Here is a 22,091-nt window from a genome sequence, read left to right on the forward strand (position 1 = left end):
GCGGCGTCCTCTCGAGGGACGTTCTGAGGGCGTGACTGAGTTCACAAAGTTTCCTGTGGGGTAGGAGGAAGGGAGGGATTCTTTATTATTTTTTTATTTTATTATCTAAAGTTTTACATATGTCTCCTTTTGCCCCAGTTGACCCCCTCCCACGGCAGGGATTCTAGGGAGCCTTGCCAGGGCTTTCTTGCTTGGAGGGGGTGTACAGGAGAGTTGACCCTGGGCAGAGGAGTGCAGTGGACGGAGAGGTGCAGTGGGCAGAGGAGTGCAGTGGACGGAGAGGTGCAGTGGGCAGAGGAGTGCAGTGGGCGGAGAGGTGCAGTGGGCGGAGAGGTGCAGTGAGCAGAGGAGTGCAGTGGGCAGAGGAGTGCAGTGGGCGGAGAGGTGCAGTGGGCGGAGAGGTGCAGTGGGCGGAGGGGTGCAGTGGGCGGAGAGGTGCAGTGGGCGGAGGGGTGCAGTGGACGGAGAGGTGCAGTGGGCGGAGAGGTGCAGTGGGCGGAGGGGTGCAGTGGGCAGAGGAGTGCAGTGGGCGGAGAGGTGCAGTGAGCAGAGGAGTGCAGTGGGCGGAGAGGTGCAGTGGGCAGAGGGGTGCAGTGGGCGGAGGGGTGCAGTGGGCGGAGAGGTGCAGTGAGCAGAGGAGTGCAGTGGGCGGAGGGGTGCAGTGGGCGGAGAGGTGCAGTGGGCGGAGAGGTGCAGTGGGCGGAGGGGTGCAGTGGGCGGAGAGGTGCAGTGGGCAGAGGGGTGCAGTGGGCGGAGGGGTGCAGTGGGCGGAGGAGTGCAGTGGGCGGAGGGTGCAGTGGGCGGAGGGTGCAGTGGGCAGAGAGGTATGGGGAGCCTAACGTCCCTGCCTCTGAGACTGGAGCCAGTTGACCGGCAAGTGAGGCAGCTGGACGGAAATTAGGCCCTTATTGGATTTGGGGTTTTTCCAGTTTGCACGTCTGGGTGTGGGGGTTTAAGAGCTGATTGACCGGTGATGCAGCCTGTGCAAAGTTGGTCTGTAACGTTCAGCACTAGATGAACTGCAGAGGTGCTTTTGCCCCACGGTCTTCTGTCTCCACTCCGTGCTGCATCCCCCTTTTCCAGTTTCCAGGAGCTGTGGAAAGAGATGCTTTTGCTCTCTCCCATGACCGGTGGTACGGGTGGGAACCTTTCCTCTAACCAGAAAGCCTCCATACCCTTCTTCACCAACGTTCCTTGGCTTGGAGCCTTCCTCCTTTCTCCGAAATCTTCCTTTTCTGTGCACTTTCCCCACTGGACTCTCCTAAAGCAGAACCTGGAATTCCCAGCTCTGCTGTCTCCAGTTTTCTCTTCCCTGTACTCATGGCGACATCACCTACCAGTCCCAGTTCACCTCTCCGGGCAGAGGATCTCCTGAGTGATTCATCAGAAGCCCCTGGGCTGAACCAAGTGTCCTCCGAGGTGACCTCCCAGCTCTATGCTTCTTTGCACCGCAGCCGGCAGGCCGAGGCCACCGCCCGAGCCCAGCTGTATTTGCCCTCCACCGCCCTCCCGCCTCATGAGGGGTTAGACAGCTTGGCCCAAGAGCTGAGTCGCAGTTTGTCGGTTGGATTGGAGAACAACTTGAAGAAAAAGATGAGGGAGGTGTGTCTGGAGGGGACCTCTAAGGTTTTGGGATTGGGGGTGATAAACAAAAAGCTTTATTGAGATTTGAACTATTGTTGGATTTCAAATTCCTTTTAAGTACACAGTCATGCTTGTTTCTGGAATGTGTATGAGGGGGAGAGTGGCCTGGGACACCATCATCTGGGACATCGTGAAATTTCCCAGTGTTTTCCTTTGTCAGCGATACCTGCACTGTGGGCTAGGTTGCTGTGCTTTGAGTGGGATTTGGGGACTGGGGGTGAGGATAAGTTTTCTCCATCCTAAAAAGTAACTAGGGGCTTACGGATAGAGCAACGTATGCTAAGAGCCTTCCAGCTCAAAACTGTTTTGATTGTATGGTTCATAATTAGGCATGTAAATAACAAAAGCATAGTTTAATAAATTGAACATGTTACAGAGAAGATAGTTATTAGTGTTGCATAGAAAAGATCTCATAACCAATTTGCAGACTGGTTAGGTATTCCAGAGTTCGAAAAGCTGATAGCCCTGGGCTACACAGTCATTCGGCAGGGTATTTGCTCTCTAGTCGGCAAGAATCCTCTCCACGCTTAATGTGCCAGATCAACTTATGTACACGACCTGTCTGGCTTCTGTACACATTTGAGTGTCTGACCTTTATTGGGTCAAGTTCTCCTGTTCTTGCTTTTCTATGTGCTGGAGCAAAAAGTATTGGGTTTTAGGGGGTACTGGATGCCATCTACTCTGGCAGTGGTTGAATATAGATTATTCAAGTTGCTTCTGGTTTCTGTGTTACTTTTTTCTAGGATGGTTCCAAGCATATCTTTGAGATGGAAAGCGTTCGGGGCCAACTCCAGAGCATGCTCCAAAACTCACGTGATACAGCCTATCGTGAGTAAATCCCTTCCCATAAAGGAGAACGTAGATTTACGGGATGGGAGAAAGCAGAGAGAGGAAGGGGCTGCGGGGAGGACCTAGACCTCTGACAAGATTTCGGGCGGAAAGGCTCCCTTTCCTTGGCAGAGGGGCCGGAGGGGTGGGTGAAGTAAAAGGAAGGCGCTCCGCTCTCTTCTTCAAGTGGTCCCTGTTCCCACCCTTACCTGACCCTGGCTGTGGGGTCCCTCTGCCTCCCTGTAGGGGATCCCCTTACTCCAGGTGCTGGTTCAGAGAGACGGGAAGAAGACTCCTTTGACAGTGAAAGCACAGCCACCTTGCTGAAGTGAGTTCTCCTTGGGATTCTTCTAGCTTGCTTTCTTGGAAAGCCGAGTGTTCTATTCCTTAGCTCGTCCTTTATTGCTCTTGTTCCTCTTAAGACCTAAGACACTTGTCACTTAGCTTTTAGTTTTATCCTTTCTCTCCTATCTTCTACTCCCTTTACGCCTTCAGGAATGTGGGCATCTGCTGACTAGTACCTGGCCTTCTCCCAACCTCTAGTCCTCCTTCTCCCAGGAGAGTTAGCTTGCTTCTGCTGAGACTTTTATCACAGGAAGTATGGCATAAAGGAAGGAGCACTATAGAGTGAATCATAGAACCTATGTGCTATTTATGGTTCTAATAGAGGCCCAGTGCATGAATTCGTGCACGGATGGGGTCCTGCTGGCCCTGATCGCGGCTATCAGGCCGGCGGGGGGAGAGGCCGCGGGCAGTTGGCCGGCCGGCCCCGCCCCCTGGTTGAACTCCCGGTTGAGGGGACAATTTGCATATTAACTTTTTATTATATAGGATCACTATCTAACTTAAAGACTTCAGCCAAGTCTCTTGCCCTTTCTGAGTTTTAGTTTCCTCATTTGTAAAATGTCACGGTTGGACTAATGGGCCTCAAAGTTTTCCCAATCTTAATATGTCTACCTGGTTTGCTCAGCACCCGACCCCTGCAAGACTTATCTCCATCTAGCTCAGCCCAAGCCTTGGAGGAGTTGTTTCCCCGTTACACCAGCCTTCGGTCAGGACCCCCACTCAACCCCCCGGATTTTCAGGGCCTGAGAGATGCACTGGATTCAGAGCATACCCGCCGAAAGGTGAGATATTAAAGCTTCCTTTTGAAAGTAGCAAAGATGAGAAAAGGGCTGAGTGCTAAAAAAGGCAGAGGGCTAAGGGCCCACAAGCTGGGACTTTGCTCAAATGGATCTTCAGGGAACCTTCTTTCACCATCCTATCTAAAACGGCACATCTCTCCCGATATTCATTACTCTCAGTTCCTTCATATAGCTCATCACAATCTGCTATATCTTGCTTGTTTTGCCCTTCTAAAAATCTAAGCTCCTTGTTCAGCACTGTCTTCCTAAGATTTAGAATATACGTAACACATAGAAACACTCCATAAGCATTTGGTGAATACACAGTGAACTTTGTTTTCTTGTACAAAGGCTTTATAGCTGTTGATGTAATGAGCTTTATCTCTCTGCACCTTAGTCTGTCTGAAGTGGGAAGAAAGAGACACAAGGCAGAAGAAAAATCAAAATCATTGATTATGTTGTCATTTTTGGAACTCTGTCTTCTATTTCTTTTTCTTTTTTTAAAATATATTTTTATTGATTTCAGAGAGGAAGGGAGAGGGAGATAGAAACATCAATGATGACAGAGTTATTTATTGGCTGCCTCCGGCATACCCCCTACTGGGGATCAAGCCTGTAACCTGGGCATGTGCCCTCACCGGGAACCCATGACCTCTTGGTTCATAGATTGATGCTCAACCACTTAGCCACGTCGGCTGGGCTCTGTCTTCTATTTTCAATGCCTGGGCCTGAATGAAAGGCTTTTGCCTTTATCCTTGCTATGTTTAATCATTGCGTTCAATGAGCTTCTCAGGCAGGAATAACTTCCACTCCTTGCAGCATGGGCTGCTGCACCTCTGCCAAAAGGTCCATAGATCCAGGGAAGGGGAGAGCCTGGAAGCTAGGCCCCTGCTCTCTGAGATGGCAGAGGAAGGTGTTGGAGGCCTTGGGCCGTAAGGTTCCTGCTCTAAAATTCCTGATTTTCCTCCAAACCTATTCTGTTCTTGGGACACAGCCCATTTCCTGTCTCCAGTCCCTTTCCCCCTAGAGGAGGTGGAAAGTTTGGTGCTTGGTCAGACTGAGGATGGCAACACTCAGTTCCCTTATCCTTCTTCCCAGCATTGTGAGCGCCACATTCAGAGCCTACAGACCCGAGTGCTGGAGCTTCAGCAGCAGTTAGCTGTGGCCGTGACTGCTGACCGCAAGAAAGATATCATGATTGAACAACTGGACAAGGTGCCAGGCTAGCAGAATGTGCTGGGTCTCTCCTTGGGGAGCACCAAGGAATAGTTAACGGGGTGGCCAACCAACATCTCTTTGTTCATGCTAGGAGCTGGGGTGTGGGGTGTGTTACTACTGGGAGGAGGTGACTGTTGATCTCACCCCCATGGACAGAAAGAGGGCAAAAATATTATTTTGAAATTCCGTCTGACTTTTCTTTCCTGAGACCCTGGCCCGTGTGGTGGAGGGCTGGAACCAGCATGAAGCCGAACGCACAGAGGTACTTCGGGGACTCCAGGAGGAACGTCAGGCAGCTGAACTCACTAGAAGCAAGCAGCAGGAGGTGGGCAATGTGTTTTACATGGAATTAGAACCTAGGTCACTGATTGCTAGCACAAGGGGAGTAGAAATAGCTCTGGAATTAGGTCCTAACAGATTGACCTCAATCTTGCAGTAACTGGCCTGACAATTCTCTCCTATTTCTGCTCCTTTCACTGTTTCTGTTGTTAAACTTGCATCACTGATGTCTTCCCAGCTTTCCCTACACCATGTAGTCTTTTTGGATCTCAAGTCATTTAGTTAACTCTTAGTTTTAAAGTTTACATTGTTAATGCTTTTTGAAGTATAACATATAGAGATTCCCCTCAGTTCCTCTGTCCTATGGACCTCTCTTCCCAAAAGACAGTAACCCGCCTGGAACAAAGTCTTTCTGAGGCCCTGGAGGCCCTGAATCGCGAGCAGGAAGGTGCCAGAATACAGCAACGGGAAAGAGAGCTGCTGGTAAGAATGCCAGCCTGGGTTAATTCCAATAGAGGCTGTTATGTTAATTACTTCTAGAAGGCTATGGGCAATTGGTGGATGTGGGAGTTCAAAACTTTAGTTACACCAGGGCAGTATTTCTCAAAGTGTGTTCCTTAGAACACTAGTTCTGCTAGATACTCTCCAAAAGGGCTCTGCCACCAAGTAAGTTTGAGAGACTGCAAATTACATCCTCACCACATACATCTGGGGGATTATTTTAAAATACGGATTTCCGGGACCCATCCCCAGAGGTTTTGACTCAGTAGATTATGGTGGTGTTTAGGGACCTAAATATTTTCAGAAATTCCCTAGGTGATTTTGTTCAGCCAGGTTTGGGAATTCTAGTCTAGGGTATAGACAAAAAAGGGATGATACTCATTCATGTTTCTTATTGCTGAAATGATAAGGTGATTACCCATATGAATTAGTAGCCAGGTTTGGAACTTGTTGCATGCATGACACATGCTTGCTACATGCATGCTGGTACTTAAAATCTTAACAGGCTACATCCAACCGTGTTAATGAAGGTTGCTGGTTGGCTAGTACATGATAGTAGGCTGGGTTTTTTATTCTTTGTGGAATTTCTTATGATGGTGATAGCTTTTATATATTGAAAACTTACTATGTGCCAGACACTGTGCTAAATGCTTTTCATACACTTTTTTTTTCCCAAAGCATTTTCTAATTGATTTTTTGAGAGAGAGGAAGGAAGAGGGAGAGAGAGAGAGAAATATCAGTGTGAGAACTATACATCAATCAGCAGCCTCCTGCACTCCCCCTACCAGGGATCGAGCCTGCAACCCGGGCATGTGCCCGGACCAGGAATCGAACCAGCAACCTTTTGGTGCATGGGATGATACCCAACCAACTAAGCCACACCGACCAGGGCCACATACACTTTTTACTTTAATCTTCACAAGGTAGACCCTAATATTATGCCTGCCCATTTCACAGATAAGGATGTGTACCTAAGAACACATAGTAAATGACAGAGCTGGGATTCAAACTGAGATTTGAACCTAGATTTACCTATTTCTGGAACAAAAGGTCTTATCTATTATATTATAATCCTGTAGGCTTGTCAGCTTTTGTATTTTTAATGGACATAATTCTCAGCAGGCACATTGTATGGGGGTGAAGGGGCAGATTGCTGGTCTCTTGAGGGCATGCTGAGGATCTTGGTTTTCTCCTGGGGCTGTAGGAAGAGGAAAGGCAAGCTCTGACCTTGAGCTTGGAGCTAGAACAGCAGCAGTGCCGGGCCCTGCAGGAAGAACGGGATGAGGCTCGTGCTGGGCAAATCAGTGAGCATCGACAGTTGGAGACACTTCAGGTTGCCCTAGAAGAAGAACGGCAGGCCTGGGCCCAGCAAGAGCGCCAGCTTAAGGAACGCTACCAGGCACTGCAGGAGGAGGGCCAGGCTCAGCTGGAAAGGGAGAAGGTAAAAGCAGTTGGGCAATGGGGAACAGATGAAGGGCAAACTAATTGAATAAGATGGGATGTCAGAATGTGGGGTAGAGGGGGCTGGGATGGAGAGTGAAGAACTATATGTGGGAGACAAGATGGAGAGTGTAGGGCCGCTAGAAGGGCTTGGGCATCAAATACACAGAAAATCAAAGAGTAAGATTAAACAGAGATTAGAAACTAGATCAAATGTGAAGGGAAGGAAAGGAAGCTTGGGTTTCAGGGTATGGGGGGCGTGAATTGGGGAATAGAGGCAACCAGGAGACAGGAAATTAGGTATGTACTTAAGTTTGATTTCCCTTTCTCAGGGGAACATGCAGAGGGAAGCCCAGGCCGCCCGGGAGGCCCAGCAGCAGCTGGCACTGATGCAGGCTGAGATGCGGCGGGTGGAAGGAGAGCTGGATACAGCCCGGAGGGAGAGAGATGCCCTGCAGCTGGAAATGAGCTTGGTGCAGGTCAGTGGAAGTAACTCTGGAGCAGCGTGACCTTTCAGGAGTCATGGCAAACACTCACATTTCTAATGAGAACTTTGACTTTTATAGGCCTTTGTTTTTATGTGTAAAATGTGTGTTAAGGGCAAATTAATAAGTTTCTGAGAGCATGTCAATCTCAGAGACTTCTTTCCCTTATTAGTGGTTGACTTAAGAAGATATTAAATTTCTGGGTTGGTTAGACCAGTGTTTGAACAAACACACTTCTTTCACCTGTCCCATTGAATTGGAGGACTGACCACATGGAAACTAATTTATCATGGAGACCAACGGTAAAGATGTTAGTAACAACTAATAAGTAGCAATTTATAAGCTGCTGTAACTCCTGAATTGGTGCTAGATGTATGTGTGCACTTGTGTATTCAGTAAGCCTGTTGAGTAGCCCCTCCATGTAAGCTCTGTGCTAGGAGCTGGGAATAGCCCTTGCCAACAAGGAGCTCACCAGCTAGATGGGAATTTGTCTAGTACACACATTTTTTTTTTTTTTAGTACACACATTTTTGAAGTAGTATGGTAAATGATAATTGAGGGTAAGAACTGCTCTACTCATAGTCATTTTCTTTTTTTTTAAAATATATTTTATTGGTTTTTTACAGAGAGGAAGGGAGAGGGATAGAAAGCTAGAAACATTGATGAGAGAGAAACATCGATCAGCTGCCTCCTGCACACCCCCTACTGGGGATGTGCCCGCAACCAAGGTACATGCCCTTGACCGGAATCGAACCTGGGACCCTTCAGTCCGCAGGCCGACGCTCTATCCACTGAGCCACACCGGTTAGGGCATAGTCATTTTCTTAGTAAGGTCTTCTCTAACCACACTGAGTAAAATCTGAAACCTCTGACAATCCACTTCTCTTCCCTGTTTAACTTTCTTCCTAATATACTAAATAGTATGCCTTTTCAAATCTTGTTTGTTTTCTGTAAGATCCACGAAAGCAAGGATTTTTGTCTGTTTATTGTAGAATTCCAGAATAGTGCCTGGCTTTAGTGTTCAAGTCCTCTATTTCCTTATTGTTCTACTATTATTGAAAGTAGGGTATTGAAGTCTCCAACTATTATTGTAGAACTGTCTATTTCTCTCTTTAATCCTGTCAATTATTATTATTATTTTTTTAATATATTTTATTGATTTTTTACAGAGAGGAAGAGAGAGGGATAGAGAGTTAGAAACATCGATGAGAGAGAAACATCGATTAGCTGCTTCTTGCACACCCCCTACTGGGGATGTGCCCGCAACCAAGGTACATGCCCTTGACCGGAATCGAACCTGGGACCCTTGAGTCCGCAGGCCAACGCTCTATCCACTGAGCCAAACCGGTTTTGGCTAATCCTGTCAATTATTAATGTATTTTGGGGCACTCTTAGGTACATAAATGTTTATAATTGTTATATCTTCTTTTTTTTTTTCATGTTTTTATTTATTTTAGAGAGGAAGGGGGAGAGAGAGAAACATCAATGTGAGAAACATCTATCAGTTACCTCCCATATATACCCTGACCAGGGATTGAACCTGCAACCTGGGCATGTTCAATCAAACCGGCAGCCTTTCAGTGCATGGGATGATGCTCAACCAGCTGAGCCACACTGGCCAGGGTGCTAATATCTTCTTGATATAACTTTTTTTGGCTTAAAATTTATTTTTTCCCACAACAATATAGCTCCTGAGCTCTCTTTTGGTTACTATTTGCATGGACCATCTTTTTACTTACAACCTATTTGCATCTATGTATCTAAAGTGAGTCTCATGTAGAAAATACATAGGTGGAGCCGAAACCGGTTTGGCTCAGTGGATAGAGCGTCTGCCTGCGGACTGTAAGGTCCCAAGTTCGATTCCAGTCAATGGCATGTACCTTGGTTGCGGGCACTTCCCCATTGGGGCGTGTGCAGGAGGCAGCTGATCGATGTTTCTGACTCTCTATCCCTCTCTCTTCCTCTCTGTAAAAAATCAATAAAATATATTTTTAAAAAAAGAAAAAAAAAGAAAATATATAGGTCGATCATAGCTTTTTGTTTTGTTTTATTAATCATAGGCATATACAAAATTCCCTATTTAATTTATTTATAATGATAAATAACTACCTTTTTTCAATTACAGTTGATATTCTTTTGTTTTTAAGACTAATTGCTACAGTCTTTTTAAAAATATTTTTTGATTGATTTTAGAAAGAGGAAGGGAGAGGGAAAGATAGAAACATCAATGATGAGAGTGAATCATGGATTGGCTGCCTCCTGCACGCCCCCTACTGGGGATCAAGCCCACAACCCAGGCATATGCCCTGACCGGGAATTGAACCGTGACCTCCTGGTTCATGGGTCACCGCTTAACTGCTGAGCCATGCTTGCTAACTTGGTTAGGCTCGCACACACTCTCTCTCTTTTTCTCTCATCCTCTCTCTTCTTCCCACCCTCCTCTTCTTTCTCCCTTTCCCACCTCATATCATTTGAGAGTTTCTTTTGGACATCATGGGAGAATATTCGTTTTTTTTATAATTTAAATTCTTTAAGATTTATTTTATCTCTTAATATATGGTCAACTTTTCTAAATGTTTCATGTGTGCTTGAGAATATGTATAGTGTTTGAGTGCAATTTTGAATGTGTGTCTAGTTTGTTAACGGTTTAGACCATTATAACCATACTAGAGGCCCGGTGCATGAAATTTGTGCAGGGAGGGGGTGTCCCTCAGCCAGCCATCACCTCTCCAATCTGGGATCCCTCAGACATCCCTCTCACAGTCCGGGACTGCTGGCTCCTAACTATTTGCCTGATTGCCCCTAACCACTCTGCCTGCCAGCCTGATAGCCCCCTAACCACTCCCCTGCTGGCCTGATTGACACCTAACTGCTCCCCTGCCGGCATGATCGTCCCCAACTGCCCTCCCCTGCCCACACGATCGCCTCCAACTGCCCTCCCCTGCCGGCCCGATCAACCCCAACTGCCTTCCCCTAGAGGGCTGAGGGGACTGGGCGCCGCCATCTTGTGGTTGTGGGTGCCTCCATCTTGTGAGGGCATGACAGTCAATTAGCATATTCCCTCTTTATTGGCTGTGGGCGCCGTCATCTTTGTGAGGGCATGATGGTCAATTAGCATATTCCCTCTTTATTAGATAGGGGTTTTTTTCCTATTAAATCTCCATTAGTGTGGATTTGTCTATTTTTCCTGCAGTCTGTCAACTTTGCTTTATATATTTTGTGGTTGTTATTAGATGCGTATAAATTTTAAAATTGTTATGTCATTTTCTGGATATTTTATCCTTACAAGGTGACTATCTTTTATAATGCTTTTTGCCTTAGGGTCTATTTTTGCTTAATATTAATAGAGCTATACCAGCCTTTCTTTTAAAAATAGAATTTTCCTGGCAAATATTTTTCTAATCTTTTTACTTTCAGCTTTTATATATTTGTATTTTAATCTGAGCATTAGGTTCATTAGCTTTTAATTTATTTATTCATAGTTGGATCTGTGGTTTACTTTATATCTTATTTTGTCTTGCCTATTCAGTGTTTATTTTTCTCTCCTTTCTTGGACCTTTTAGATTCATTACTTTTTGCTCATTTTACTCATTGACATTTTTCTTCCTCAGCTAGTTTCAAAGTCATAAACTCAATTTCTGTTTGTTTGTTTGCTTTTATAGGGGTTACTTTAGAAATAATATCATGCATACCTAAATTATCAAAGTTTAATTATCAGAGGTAAATATCAAAGACAAAGAAAGGAGCATCAATGCTACATGTATGGCTCAAAGTAGAATTCTCAGAGAACTTTAAAAATTGTTTTTAAAATATAACAAAAGTTATTTGTAACACAGGTTCAAATATCTATAATAATAAAAGTGTAATATGCTAATTAGACTGGACGTCCTTCCGGACCAAGCCGGGGCTACAAGGGAAGCTCGGGTCCCGGGTGCCAGAGGGAAGCTGGTGCCGGCAGCCGGGGGAAGGAAGACCTACTCTTGCATGAATTTCGTGCATCAGACCTCTAGTACTAAAGTAAAAAGCATTGATTGCTTCCTCTTATCATACCATTTGGTGTGCCTCCTTCCAGAGCCTTCTCATATATGAGCTTATGGGCTGGTGCATTAAAAATATGTGAATATGCTATGTATTTTCGGCAACTTGTTTGTTTTTTAACCTCAGATCATAGACACCTTTCCATGTCAGTACATACAGATGTATATCATTCTTTTTAATGGTTATATAATATTGCAAGGAATAGATGAATCATAGGTTACTTAAGCATTTTTCTTTTGAAGAGATATTTACATGGATACTGATTTTTCACTATGAAAACAGTGCTGCAGTGAACATCATTGTGCATAAGGCTTTGGTACCCCTTCTATAGGACAGATTCCTAAACGTGGAATTGCTGGCTTAAAGGGAATATAGATTAATTTTCATTAAAGAAATTAGGTAACAAGATATCTAGAGTCAAAATCATAGAAACAGAAAGTAGAATGCTGGTTGCCAGGGTTGGGGGAGGGGAAATAGGGAGTCATTCAGTGGGTATTGAGTTTCAGTTTTACAAGATGAAAAAGTTCTAGAAATCTGCACAACAATATAGTTAACACTACTCAAATGTTCACTTAAAATGGATTAAGAGGGTACATTTCATATTATGTGTTTCTTACCACAATTTAAAAATTTTTTAAACAATTTAGGTTAGTGCAAGAGTTGGGTATGATTGGGACATATTTGGGAGAAGTGAGGTAGATGGGTGGTGGGAAATCATAAAGGGCCTTGTAAGCCATTTAAGTAGCTAGAACTTTTTTTAGCCAGTTGGGGCATTTGAAGGGTTTCAAACAAGGGAATAAATTGCACATTTTTGTATTTTAGGATACTTACTCAGCCACGAAAGGGAGGATCTATTGGGACCAGAATGGGAGAGGGGAGAGGGTACGGTAGAGGCAATGAGGTCAATTAGACTTGAAATAATATTGAATTAATGTAGTAGTGAGTGGAGGGGTAAATTGGATGTTAAGGAAATAGAATGGGACGATCAGTTGGAAGGGGTAAAGAAATAGGAGGAGTCAAGGATAACTCCAGGTTTCAAATAGTTGCGTGTTTCAGTGGAGATTGGTGTCATTAAGGCAAGAAATATAATAGGGACAAAGGTTTGAGGGTAAAAAACGAAATGAGCTCATTTTGGATATATTGTGTTTGAGGTGTATCCAAATAGTTATTCAGTAGTCATTCTTAAAGCCTGGAAGAAACGTCTACGCTAAAGAGAGAGATTTAGAAAGTGTTTAAAGTATAAATGGTAGCAAAAAAAAAAAAAAAACATGGCCCAAAGGCCAAACATTGATTATACACATGCAAAAGCATCAGTGGCCAGAGTGTTAGCACATGGTCAAAAGAAGGCTGAGCATAGCCGAAACCAGTTTGGCTCAGTGGATAGAGCGTCGGCCTGCGGACTGAAAGGTCCAAGGTTCGATTCCGGTCCAGGGCATGTAAGTTGGTTGCGGGCATGTCCCCAGTGGGGGGTGTGCAGGAGGCAACTGGTCAAAGTTTCTAGCTCTCTATCCCTCTCCCTTCCTCTCTGTAAAATATATTTTAAAAAAAGAAGGCTGAGGACAGAACTGAAGGAAGCATTCAACCTTTATGGACAGAAGGAAGAAGAGCAATCAGCTGAGACCCTGAGACCGAGGAGCAGTCAGCCAGAATGAAAACATGGAGATGGTGGCAGGTGGCATCATGGGAGATAAGGGAACATGGTTTTAGAAGGAAGGGTTAGTTTAGGTGGCAGATGTTGCAGCAAGATCACATAAGACTGAGAAAGCACCACTGTTGGATTTAGAAATTAAATTCTTTGCCATGTAGTATACTATAAGTAGAAATCAGATTTCCGTGAGTAGAAAAAGAAATATGAGAAAATGGAGAGAGTGATATAGCCTGGTTCTGCTTTAGGAGGCAGGGACACTGACATTTATTGAATGTCAGGTACTGTTACCTCTGACACATATAATAAATTTGATTGTTCTACCTAACATTTATTTTGGTTAAAAAAATACATTTCTTTTGTCCAGAGTCATTTTCAGCTTTGTGTGCATAGAAGGTGTGAGTACTTCATGATCCAAAAGGAAAGGGAACCTCTTTCACTCCCGTGGCAAAGTTCTCGACTTTCATCCCTTGGGCGTGTGAGGGGGAATGTTGGCACATGGATTTTTGTCTACATTCTATCATCAGTCCTCTCTTAATTCCAAACAGAATTGAGCTATTACCCCACCTTCCTTCACTCCCAGGCCCGGTATGAAAGCCAGCGGATCCAGCTGGAGTCAGAGCTGGCTGTGCAGCTAGAGCAGCGGGTGACAGAGCGGCTGGCCCAGGCTCAGGAGAGCAGCCTGCGGCAAGCAGCTTCCCTGAGGGAACAGCACAGGTACTGGGACTTACAGGATGCTGCCCTCCTCAGCCACACGGGTGTCGTTCGTGCCCAGCCCACACATCCTGTCCAATCCCTTTATCGTTTTCCAACATGCTGGCTGCCTCAGTTGGACCGAAGTGCATCTGGGGGACAGCTGCCTCCAGGTGCACATAGAGAGCCAGCGTACTTGATGATTTTCCTCCCATAGGGCGTAGCCTTTACCCAGTAACTGATGTGACCTACTCCATCTCCAGAGCTGCCCTGTGGGATCGAGCCTCTTTCCCATCCCAGTCTCACTTCCCTCATCCCCACTCCCCTACCAGTTTTTTCTGGAAATGCTTCTTAAGTGAATCATTTTCCCATAAATCCTCATCTCAGCCTCTGCTTCTGGGGAACCCACCCTAAGACACCAGCTTTGTCTTTGTCTCTTTCCTGAGCCCACTGTGCTGTGCCTTGCTGGCTGCCTGTGGCTGGCTGTCTCTCACAGGAACACATGCTGGCTTACTTCTGTCTCCAGATTCAGTTTTCTCGTCTCACCTGTCTTTTTAGGAAGCAGTTGCAGGACCTCAATGGACAGCACCAGCAGGAATTGTCCGCTCAGTTGGCTCAGTTCAAGGTGGAAATGGCAGAACGAGAGGAAAGGCAGCAGCAGGTGGCTCAGGACTATGAGCTCAGGTATTGGTCCTTGGAGTACCCCTTTTAGGCCTGGTCCTTTCCCTGCGCATAGAGCCCAAACTGGGAGTGGCGAAGAGCTGCCCCTCCATAGACCTGTCCTCTTCTGCATTGGCCCCACCGCCTTTCAGGATTCCCGATGTCTTCTGACATTCCATTTTGGTTCCTCTTATTCCAAGTCTGCTTTCTCAAAGGCTGCCTACGTCAGCTCTCCCGTCTTTTCTTCAGACTGGCCCGGGAGCATGCGCGAGTACGGGAACTGCAGAGTAGGAACCAGCAGCTGGAGGAACAGCGGGCCGAGCTGGTAGAGCGACTCCAAGCCATGCTGCAGGCCCACTGGGAGGAGGCAAACCACCTGCTGGGCACCTCTACCCTGCCTGCCAACCCGCCAGTAGGCATTTCCCCTTAAGCTAAGCTGCTCAGAGTTGTATTTCTATCCCTTCTTTAGAAATCTAGCTTTCTCCCAAGGGAACTCCTAAGTTCAGGTCCTTGGACCTGCATTTTTTTTTTAATCTGTGTACTTTTTTTTTATTTTAATTTTTATTTATTTGTTTATTTTTATTTTATGTACTTTTAAAAAAAAATCTGTGTACCTGTCTCATCAAAATAAATCTTTTTTTCCATGGCCATAGCTCACCCAGACTGGCCACATTGCGTTGGGCCTAACTCTCTCCTCCCAGCCCAAGAGGTGGTGAGGAACACATGATATTAGTTTTGCCAAATGGTAGTTGAATTATGATGTTAAGGGCCAAAATTATTGCTAAGTCCTGCCCTAGAGTAGGGTTGAGAGTCTCATCCCTGACCCGTCTCATGTTGGCATCTCCTGCTTCCTTCTTTTAATTATGAAATTTTTATTATTAGCTAAAATGTTTTTATGAATAGGTAGTAGCATGCACATGGTAAGAAAAAAAATCCAAACAGATACAAAAGGTACACAGTGAAAGCAATCTCCATCCCGTATCTGCACCTCAGTCTCCCGGTTCCTCCCTCCAGAAGCAGCCACTGTTACTGGTGCCTTGAGTGCTCTCCCCACAAACGGTAGCCTTCTATACACTATTGTATAATTTTTTATTTAAGTGCTTATTGGTGGGATTTAAAGTTGTTGCCTATATTTTGCTACATTCTATAAATTGCTGCAATAAATGTTATCAATCAATGTTTTTGTGCAAATATATCTATAAAACTTCTAGAAATGGAATTGTAAGATCAAAAATAAGCATTTTAAAATTTGATAGATACTATCAAATCCTCTTTTAAGGAAGTTCTACTAATTTGTAATCTGTACCATGTCTTGCCTCTTTAAATGCACTGGGCTTTGACTCTTCTTTCTGCCTACCTCTTATGCCCAGGCCCCAGCCGCCTGCCCCTCCAGCCCTGGGCCTCAGGAACGAGAGAAGGGGGAGAGGAGGAACTGGACGATGCCTCCCATGGCCGTGGCCCTAAAGCCTGTATTGCAGCAGAGCCGGGAAGCAAGGGACGAGCTGCCTGGGGTTCCACCTGTTCTCTGCAGCTCCTCCCCAGACCTTAGTCTCCTGCTGGACCCCCCTTTCCAGAGCCAGCATTCCTTCCAGCCCCTGGAGCCAAAGCCAGATCTCACGTCATCTTCAGGTAACTGGGGACAGACATCTTTGGGTTCCCCTTACATGCACTAATTGGCTCCCTCTTACCTCGTTTCTTTTCTGTCTGGGACTTGAGTATTTAGATGTCTGAGTGACCTTGGGTTGCAAGGAGTAGAAATCTACTCAAGTTGGTTTGAATAAAGGCCGTGAGAGCTCATGGAAATGTGATGTAGCTGGACCTAATGAGAACTGGAGTTGGACCCAGCAGCGCTGGACCTAATGAGAACTGGAGTTGGACCCAGCAGCGCTGGACCTAATGAGAACTGGAGTTGGACCCAGCAGCACTGTCAGGGGCTGAGGCGGCTGCTCTTCCTCCCTTTGGGCTTGCTTGCATGGGCTCTTTTTTTTTTTTTTTAAATATATTTTATTGATTTTTTACAGAGAGGAAGGGAGAGGCATAGAGAGCTAGAAACATCGATGAGAGAGAAACATCGATCAGCTGCCTCCTGCACAGCCCCCACTGGGGATGTGCCCGCAACCAAGATACATGCCCTTGACCGGAATCGACCCCGGGACCCTTCAGCCCGCAGGCCGACGCTCTATCCACTGAGCCAAACCGGCTTCGGCTTGCATGGGCTCTTGACTGTCTCTCCCTGCACATCTGCTTCTCTCTCTTGGTAGACCAGCACTTCCTCTACTCAAGATTTTAGCTCTTATAACTTTAGCTTGAACATGGATTTGACCAGCCAAGACGCTAGATAACCTTATAGAGACCACGGTGTCTGTTTCTTGGGTCCAGTTTAAAGAGATGCAATCTGATGGATTGGCTAACCTTGGGAGTGCGCAACTTGGGTGGATGGGGGTGCTCTGTGTGGTGCAAACATGACAACCCAGGTTTAATTAAGAATGAGGGATGCCCTGGCCAGTGTGGCTCATTTGGTTGGAGTGTTGCCCTGTGCACCACAAGGTCTCAGATTCAATTCCCGGTCAGGGCACATAACCCAGGTTGTGGGTTTGATCCCTGGTTGAGGTGTGTGCAGGAGGTGGCCGATCAATGTTTCTCACATCGATGTTTCTCACATCAGTGTTCCCCCTGAATATTAGTTTCAGTTCTTTAAGTAGTTTATTGTGGTACTAGAGGCCCGATGGCACGAAATTCATGCAAGGGGCTCGGCCCTCACAGCCAGGGCAGCTTGCCTCGGCCCTCGCAGCCCCGGCTTTGTTCAGAAGGTCGTCCGGAAGGACATCGGGAAGTTCGTTCGGCTGTCCGGTCTAATTAGCATATTATGCTTTTATTATTATAGATTTATTTACTTAGAGTTTGAGTACTGCAGCTTTCCCCTTTCATCTACACTTCTTAGAATTCAGCTGATTCATCTCTCAGTCCCCTATAACCCTTTCCTCCAGCTACTTTAATTTTTCGTTATCTTCTCCTTGCTACAATGTCCCTCTTATATTTAATAGGCCTCTTTTTGGGGGGCATTTGGTGAGCTGAGTTGTGGAGGAACCCCTGCCCCTACAACATACACATGTGTACGTGCGCATGCGCACATACATGTTTCATTTTACAGATGGGGCCTTCTCTGCAGCTGGAGCCTTCCATCCCGATCACAGAGCAGAACGGCCATTCCCTGAGGAAGATCCTGGATCAGATGGCGATGGCTTCCTGAAGCCAGGGCTGCCACCCCCTTCTCAGCTGGAGGGCCTCAAGCATTTTTTGCAACAGGTAAGAGAGGGCCCGCTCATCCCACCTTCTTTTTTTCTTCTTCCTTCCTCATTTCCTTTTTCTACTCTAGGAGTCCAGGACTCTGGCTTCATCTCCCTTTTTGGATTAATACTTTGTCCCAGCTTCTTCCTCTCTCAGTCTTATTCCTATCTCATAAATCCTTTCTGGAACTTAGGTGACCAACTGTAGCTCTTACTTCCCCAGCTTCTGCTTCCCTCAGATACCTAAGTCTCTTTCTTTATTGGTCCTGAGGGAACCTTACTCTCTTGTCCCCCAGCTGCTGGAGACAGTACCCCAGAACAATGAGGACCCCTCTGTGGACCTGTTACCCCCTAAATCTGGTAAGGGCCAGCCTAAAGAAGGTTGGGGCTGGCCTGGAAAAGTGGGAGTGGGTTGTCTGGGAAGGACTTTTAGGAGCTGGCAAAGATGATGGAGCCTAATAAAGGCCAGGGGGCAGGACCTCCTTGGCTCTTTAGCCCATTTCCTGATTCTTTGATCTCTTTCCTTTTGCTAGTTCCCCTGACTGTCCCATCTTGGGAGGAAGCCCCTCACGTGCCACGCCTCCCACCCCCTGTCCATAAAACTAAAGTACCCCTAGCCATGGCGTCTAATCTTTTCCGGGTCCATGAGCTTCCCTCAACCCATTTACAGAGCAGTGGTCCCAGCAGCGGCTCCCCAGAGAGAGGTAAGCAGGTCATGGCTTACTGGGAGACAAAAAGGGAAGGGGTTGGGTGTGGAGCCAGTACGTGGAACAAAGGCCCTCTGGGTTCCTAGGGAGATGGGATGAGGGCTGGGGAGAGGAGGACTAGGATGACAACCATTACTGATATGCCTCTTAGGTGGAGATGGGCTCACATCCTCGAGGCAGCTGATGGAGATGTCTCAACTGTTACGGCTATACCAGGCTCGGGGCTGGGGGGCACTACCTGCTGAGGATCTGCTGCTCTACCTGAAGAGGCTGGAACAGAGCGGGTACCAGCCTGGGAGGGAAGGGAGGAAGGATTGGTGGGTAGAATCTGGACTGTGGGCAGGCAAATGGGTCAGGCAGGGAAGAGAGGGTTGTGTATGTTGTCCATTGAGTACTCTTGTCCTTTTTCTGGGGAAGAAAGTGAGGGTGAGATGTACATCAACAGGTCGTTTCTTCCTATGTCTCTCACTGCTCCCACCTTTCTTTTGTCTCTTCTTTTCTACTTTGTTTTTTTCTTTGCTTCTAAAAAGTCTCTTCACAATGTCTTTCTACCTTAGTTTTGTCTTCTTTACCCTGCAGCTCTTAATTCTGAAGCCTAGGCTGTGATTTCCTAGTATAACTCAGTATTTGATTCCATTTATATCTCCTCCTATTTAATTCCAGGTCTATCTTGTTTATTTTTATTCTTTTTTTAAATATATTTTTATTTATTTCAGAGAGGAAGGGAGAGGGATAGAGAGATAAAAACATCAATCATGAGAGAGAACCATTGATTGGCTGCCTCCTGTACGCCCCTTACTGGGGGATCAAGCCCGCAACCCTGGCATGTGCCCTTGGTTGGAATAAACCTGGGACCCTTCAGTCCGCAGGCCGATGCTCTATCCACTGAGCCAAACTGGCCAGGGCTATTTTTGTTCTTAAGAGACAGAGTTGGGGAGCAGTTCTTCTATTCAGTGTTGGGGAGAGTGGGAGGAACTGCTTCCCCATCCTGCTCCCTTGTGTGCAGGACTGACAGCCGAGGGGATAACGTCCCTAGAAGGAACGCAGACTCCCGCTTGGGTGAGGTCCCCCGGAAAGAGGTGAGCGCAAGCAGGGCAGAACGTGGGGGATGGAAGGGCTCCCACTCCCTGGTTCCTCCAACTGCACACACTCCCTGGCTGGCTCTGTTCTCTGTGGCCTGGCCCATCCCATTCCTGCTCCATTTTCTGTAGGGGCCCCTCCCCTTTGCCGAAAGATGCTGGTCCTCTCCAGGCATGACGCCTTTCCTCAGTGAGGTGGGGATGAGAGTACACAATGCTGACTGTCTCTTCTCTTCCTTCAACTCTCAGATTCCCTCCCAGGCTCTCCCTCGCCGCCTCGCCGCAGTCCCTAAGACTGAAAAGCCTCCAGCACGCAAGAAGAGTGGACACCCTGCCCCTGGCAGCATGAGGAGTCGGGCGGGAATCTGGAGATGAGCCCCTTGCCCTTTCTCCTCTTGTTTGTGCTCTTATTGCTCTTTTAATAAATGCTCGGTAGTCTGTATTAGAGTCTGTGACTCTTAGCAATTGGCAAATGGAGGTTTTGTAGGAAACTATTTTGTAAAGAAACTTCACTTTATTCTGTTTGAGTATGTTTTTTATATGTTACATTTCTATTTTATATTCTGTGGAAAAGGACAGGAGGACAGTCTTATGGCTAGATTGGAGAAGTTTTAATGAGCTAAGGTTCAATGTTTGAAGGATAAAACCTACTGAGTGACTAGCTGTGGTTGGCAGTGTAATTTTAAATGATTTCTATTTTCTTTATACGTTCCTGTGTTTTCCAAATTTTCTAAAACAAGTATGTATTATTAATCAGAACAAACAAACTTTTAATAAAAGAATAACTTATGGAAAGAGTTTGAGTAAAAATTTGATTGTTGGAGAGAGAGATTTTTCTTTCAGGAGCAGATAATTATTTTAAGATTTTAACTTTTTAAAAAGAATTGAATTGAGAAGGAGGAAGGGAGAGGGGGTGCAGAAAGGAGAGGAAAGGAGAGAGAGAGAAACCTCAATCGATTGCTTCCTATACACTCCCAGGCCTGGGATTGAACCCTCAACCTAGGTATGTGCTCTGACTGGGAATCGAACCTACAACCTTTTGGTGAATGGGAAGATGCTCCAACCAACTGAGCCACCCACCCAGGGCCTAGGTGAGCATTTTTAGTGACAGAATCTACTAGAGTCTGTGAGGCCGTTCTGTTTGCTCCTGAATTATTCGGTTAGGCCCAAAATAGATATAATAGGATATAGACTCAAATAGAATTTCATATTAATGAATGTTTAGGTCTTATTTCCTCCCATCTAAAAAGTAACTTCTTAGCCCTAGCCGGTTTGGCTCTGGATAGAGCGTCAGCCTGCGAACTGAAAGGTCCGAGGTTCGATTCCGGACAAGGGACCATGCCCGGGTGTGGGCTTGATCCCCAGTTGGGGACTTGTAGAAGGCAGCCAATCAATGATTCTCTCTCATCGTTGATGTTTCTATCTCTCTCTTCCTCTTCCTTCCTCTCTGAAATCAATAAAAATATTTAAAAATATTACCGTATTTTCCAGCGTATAAGATGACTTTTTAACCCAGGAAAATCTTCCATACGCCTAGTCGTCTTATACACCGGAAAATACGGTATTTTTTAAAAAAGTAACTTCCTAGCCCCTGGGAGAGGGAAAAAGGAAAAAGGAAGAAAAGATAAACACACCTGACCAGCAGGTGTATGGGTTCTCCTGCCCCAGCTCTGGCCAGGGCAGCGTGGTCATCAGTTCACTCGGGACTGCTCGCTGGCAGAGAAACAGGCACGCTTGCAGAGGAGTAGCACCAGGCTCGAGGGGCTTTCCAAGCCGCCTCTCACCCACCTATGGAAATGTTTGCTTTTCTGCTTTTTACCTCAAATACATAAAATTGATTTGACCAAACTCTGTGACTTATGACACAGTATCATTTTTGGTAGCAGAGGGTTTTATACCATTTTTAAAAAACTGGCAAAATGAACACCTAGTCTTATCTCATTATCTCTTGGATTCCAACTTGCCACCATCAGTCAGCATGCCCTACATTTTTCTTAACATTAAAGACAGTCAGGAGAATATTTTCCAGCTCTCCAGAACAAAATCAGAAAAGGGCACAGTGCTGACTTAACCATTTTGTGAGCTAATTATTTTGATTTTTTGAAAATATGCTATACCCACATTAAAAGTCTGCTTTTTCACCAAATACCACCAAGGAGGCTGGGGAGGAGGAGAAAACCCACAGTCAAGCAGCCCCCCATTTTTCCTCCTATAATTAGTTGTCTTGGGAATATTCTGAGAAGAATTAAAATATTTTTGGAGCTCTTATAAAAACCCACATTTAGACGAAGTGGGTGCATCAGTTAAGGCCAAGTTTCACTTGGCGTTGACGGTGTGATATGGAACTTTGCCTCCTGAGGACTCCCATAGCTACTTGGTATTGGTTCTGGTGGTAGAATATATTAGGGTAAAGGCTCAGCTGTTATAACAAAGAAACACAATGGTCCAGGGGCTTTTGGGCCA

At 45.9% G+C, this 22,091-nt stretch overlaps 1 protein-coding gene across 4 annotated transcripts; it reads left to right on the forward strand.

Annotated features, from left to right (window-relative positions):
- The first annotated feature begins 604 nt into the window (after window positions 1-604).
- CNTROB (centrobin, centriole duplication and spindle assembly protein) lies at window positions 605-20,070 on the forward strand. 4 transcript variants are annotated; one of them, XM_079798003.1, is made up of 20 exons: window positions 669-712; window positions 814-1,602; window positions 2,388-2,472; window positions 2,719-2,800; window positions 3,443-3,599; window positions 4,695-4,811; window positions 5,023-5,139; window positions 5,478-5,576; window positions 6,799-7,035; window positions 7,367-7,513; window positions 13,786-13,919; window positions 14,454-14,579; window positions 14,805-14,967; window positions 15,926-16,184; window positions 17,707-17,861; window positions 18,139-18,202; window positions 18,376-18,546; window positions 18,701-18,833; window positions 19,556-19,628; window positions 19,878-20,070. In XM_079798003.1, the coding sequence occupies exons 2-20, from the start codon at window positions 1,321-1,323 to the stop codon at window positions 20,001-20,003; spliced, it is 2,727 nt and encodes a 908-aa protein (XP_079654129.1). In that variant the 5' UTR covers window positions 669-712; window positions 814-1,320; the 3' UTR covers window positions 20,004-20,070. The 4 variants fall into 4 exon arrangements, with proteins under 4 accessions (XP_079654130.1, XP_079654128.1, XP_079654129.1 ...); XM_079798004.1 differs by having other exon boundaries at window positions 605-1,602; window positions 3,476-3,599; XM_079798002.1 differs by having other exon boundaries at window positions 607-1,602.
- The last annotated feature ends 2,021 nt before the right edge of the window (window positions 20,071-22,091 follow it).

This window comes from Cnephaeus nilssonii, assembly GCF_951640355.1.
Source record: "Cnephaeus nilssonii genome assembly, chromosome: 19".
Lineage (NCBI taxonomy): Eukaryota > Metazoa > Chordata > Mammalia > Chiroptera > Vespertilionidae > Cnephaeus > Cnephaeus nilssonii.

Bases quoted from the DNA above. Each gene is read 5' to 3' on its own strand.
- CNTROB (XM_079798002.1), top strand. From the start codon at position 1,321: ATGGCGACATCACCTACCAGTCCCAGTTCACCTCTCCGGGCAGAGGAT. The intron at 14,968-15,925 runs GTAGGCATTTCC...TCTTATGCCCAG, and splicing joins CCCTGCCTGCCAACCCGCCA to GCCCCAGCCGCCTGCCCCTC. The intron at 17,862-18,138 runs GTAAGAGAGGGC...CTTGTCCCCCAG, and splicing joins TCAAGCATTTTTTGCAACAG to CTGCTGGAGACAGTACCCCA.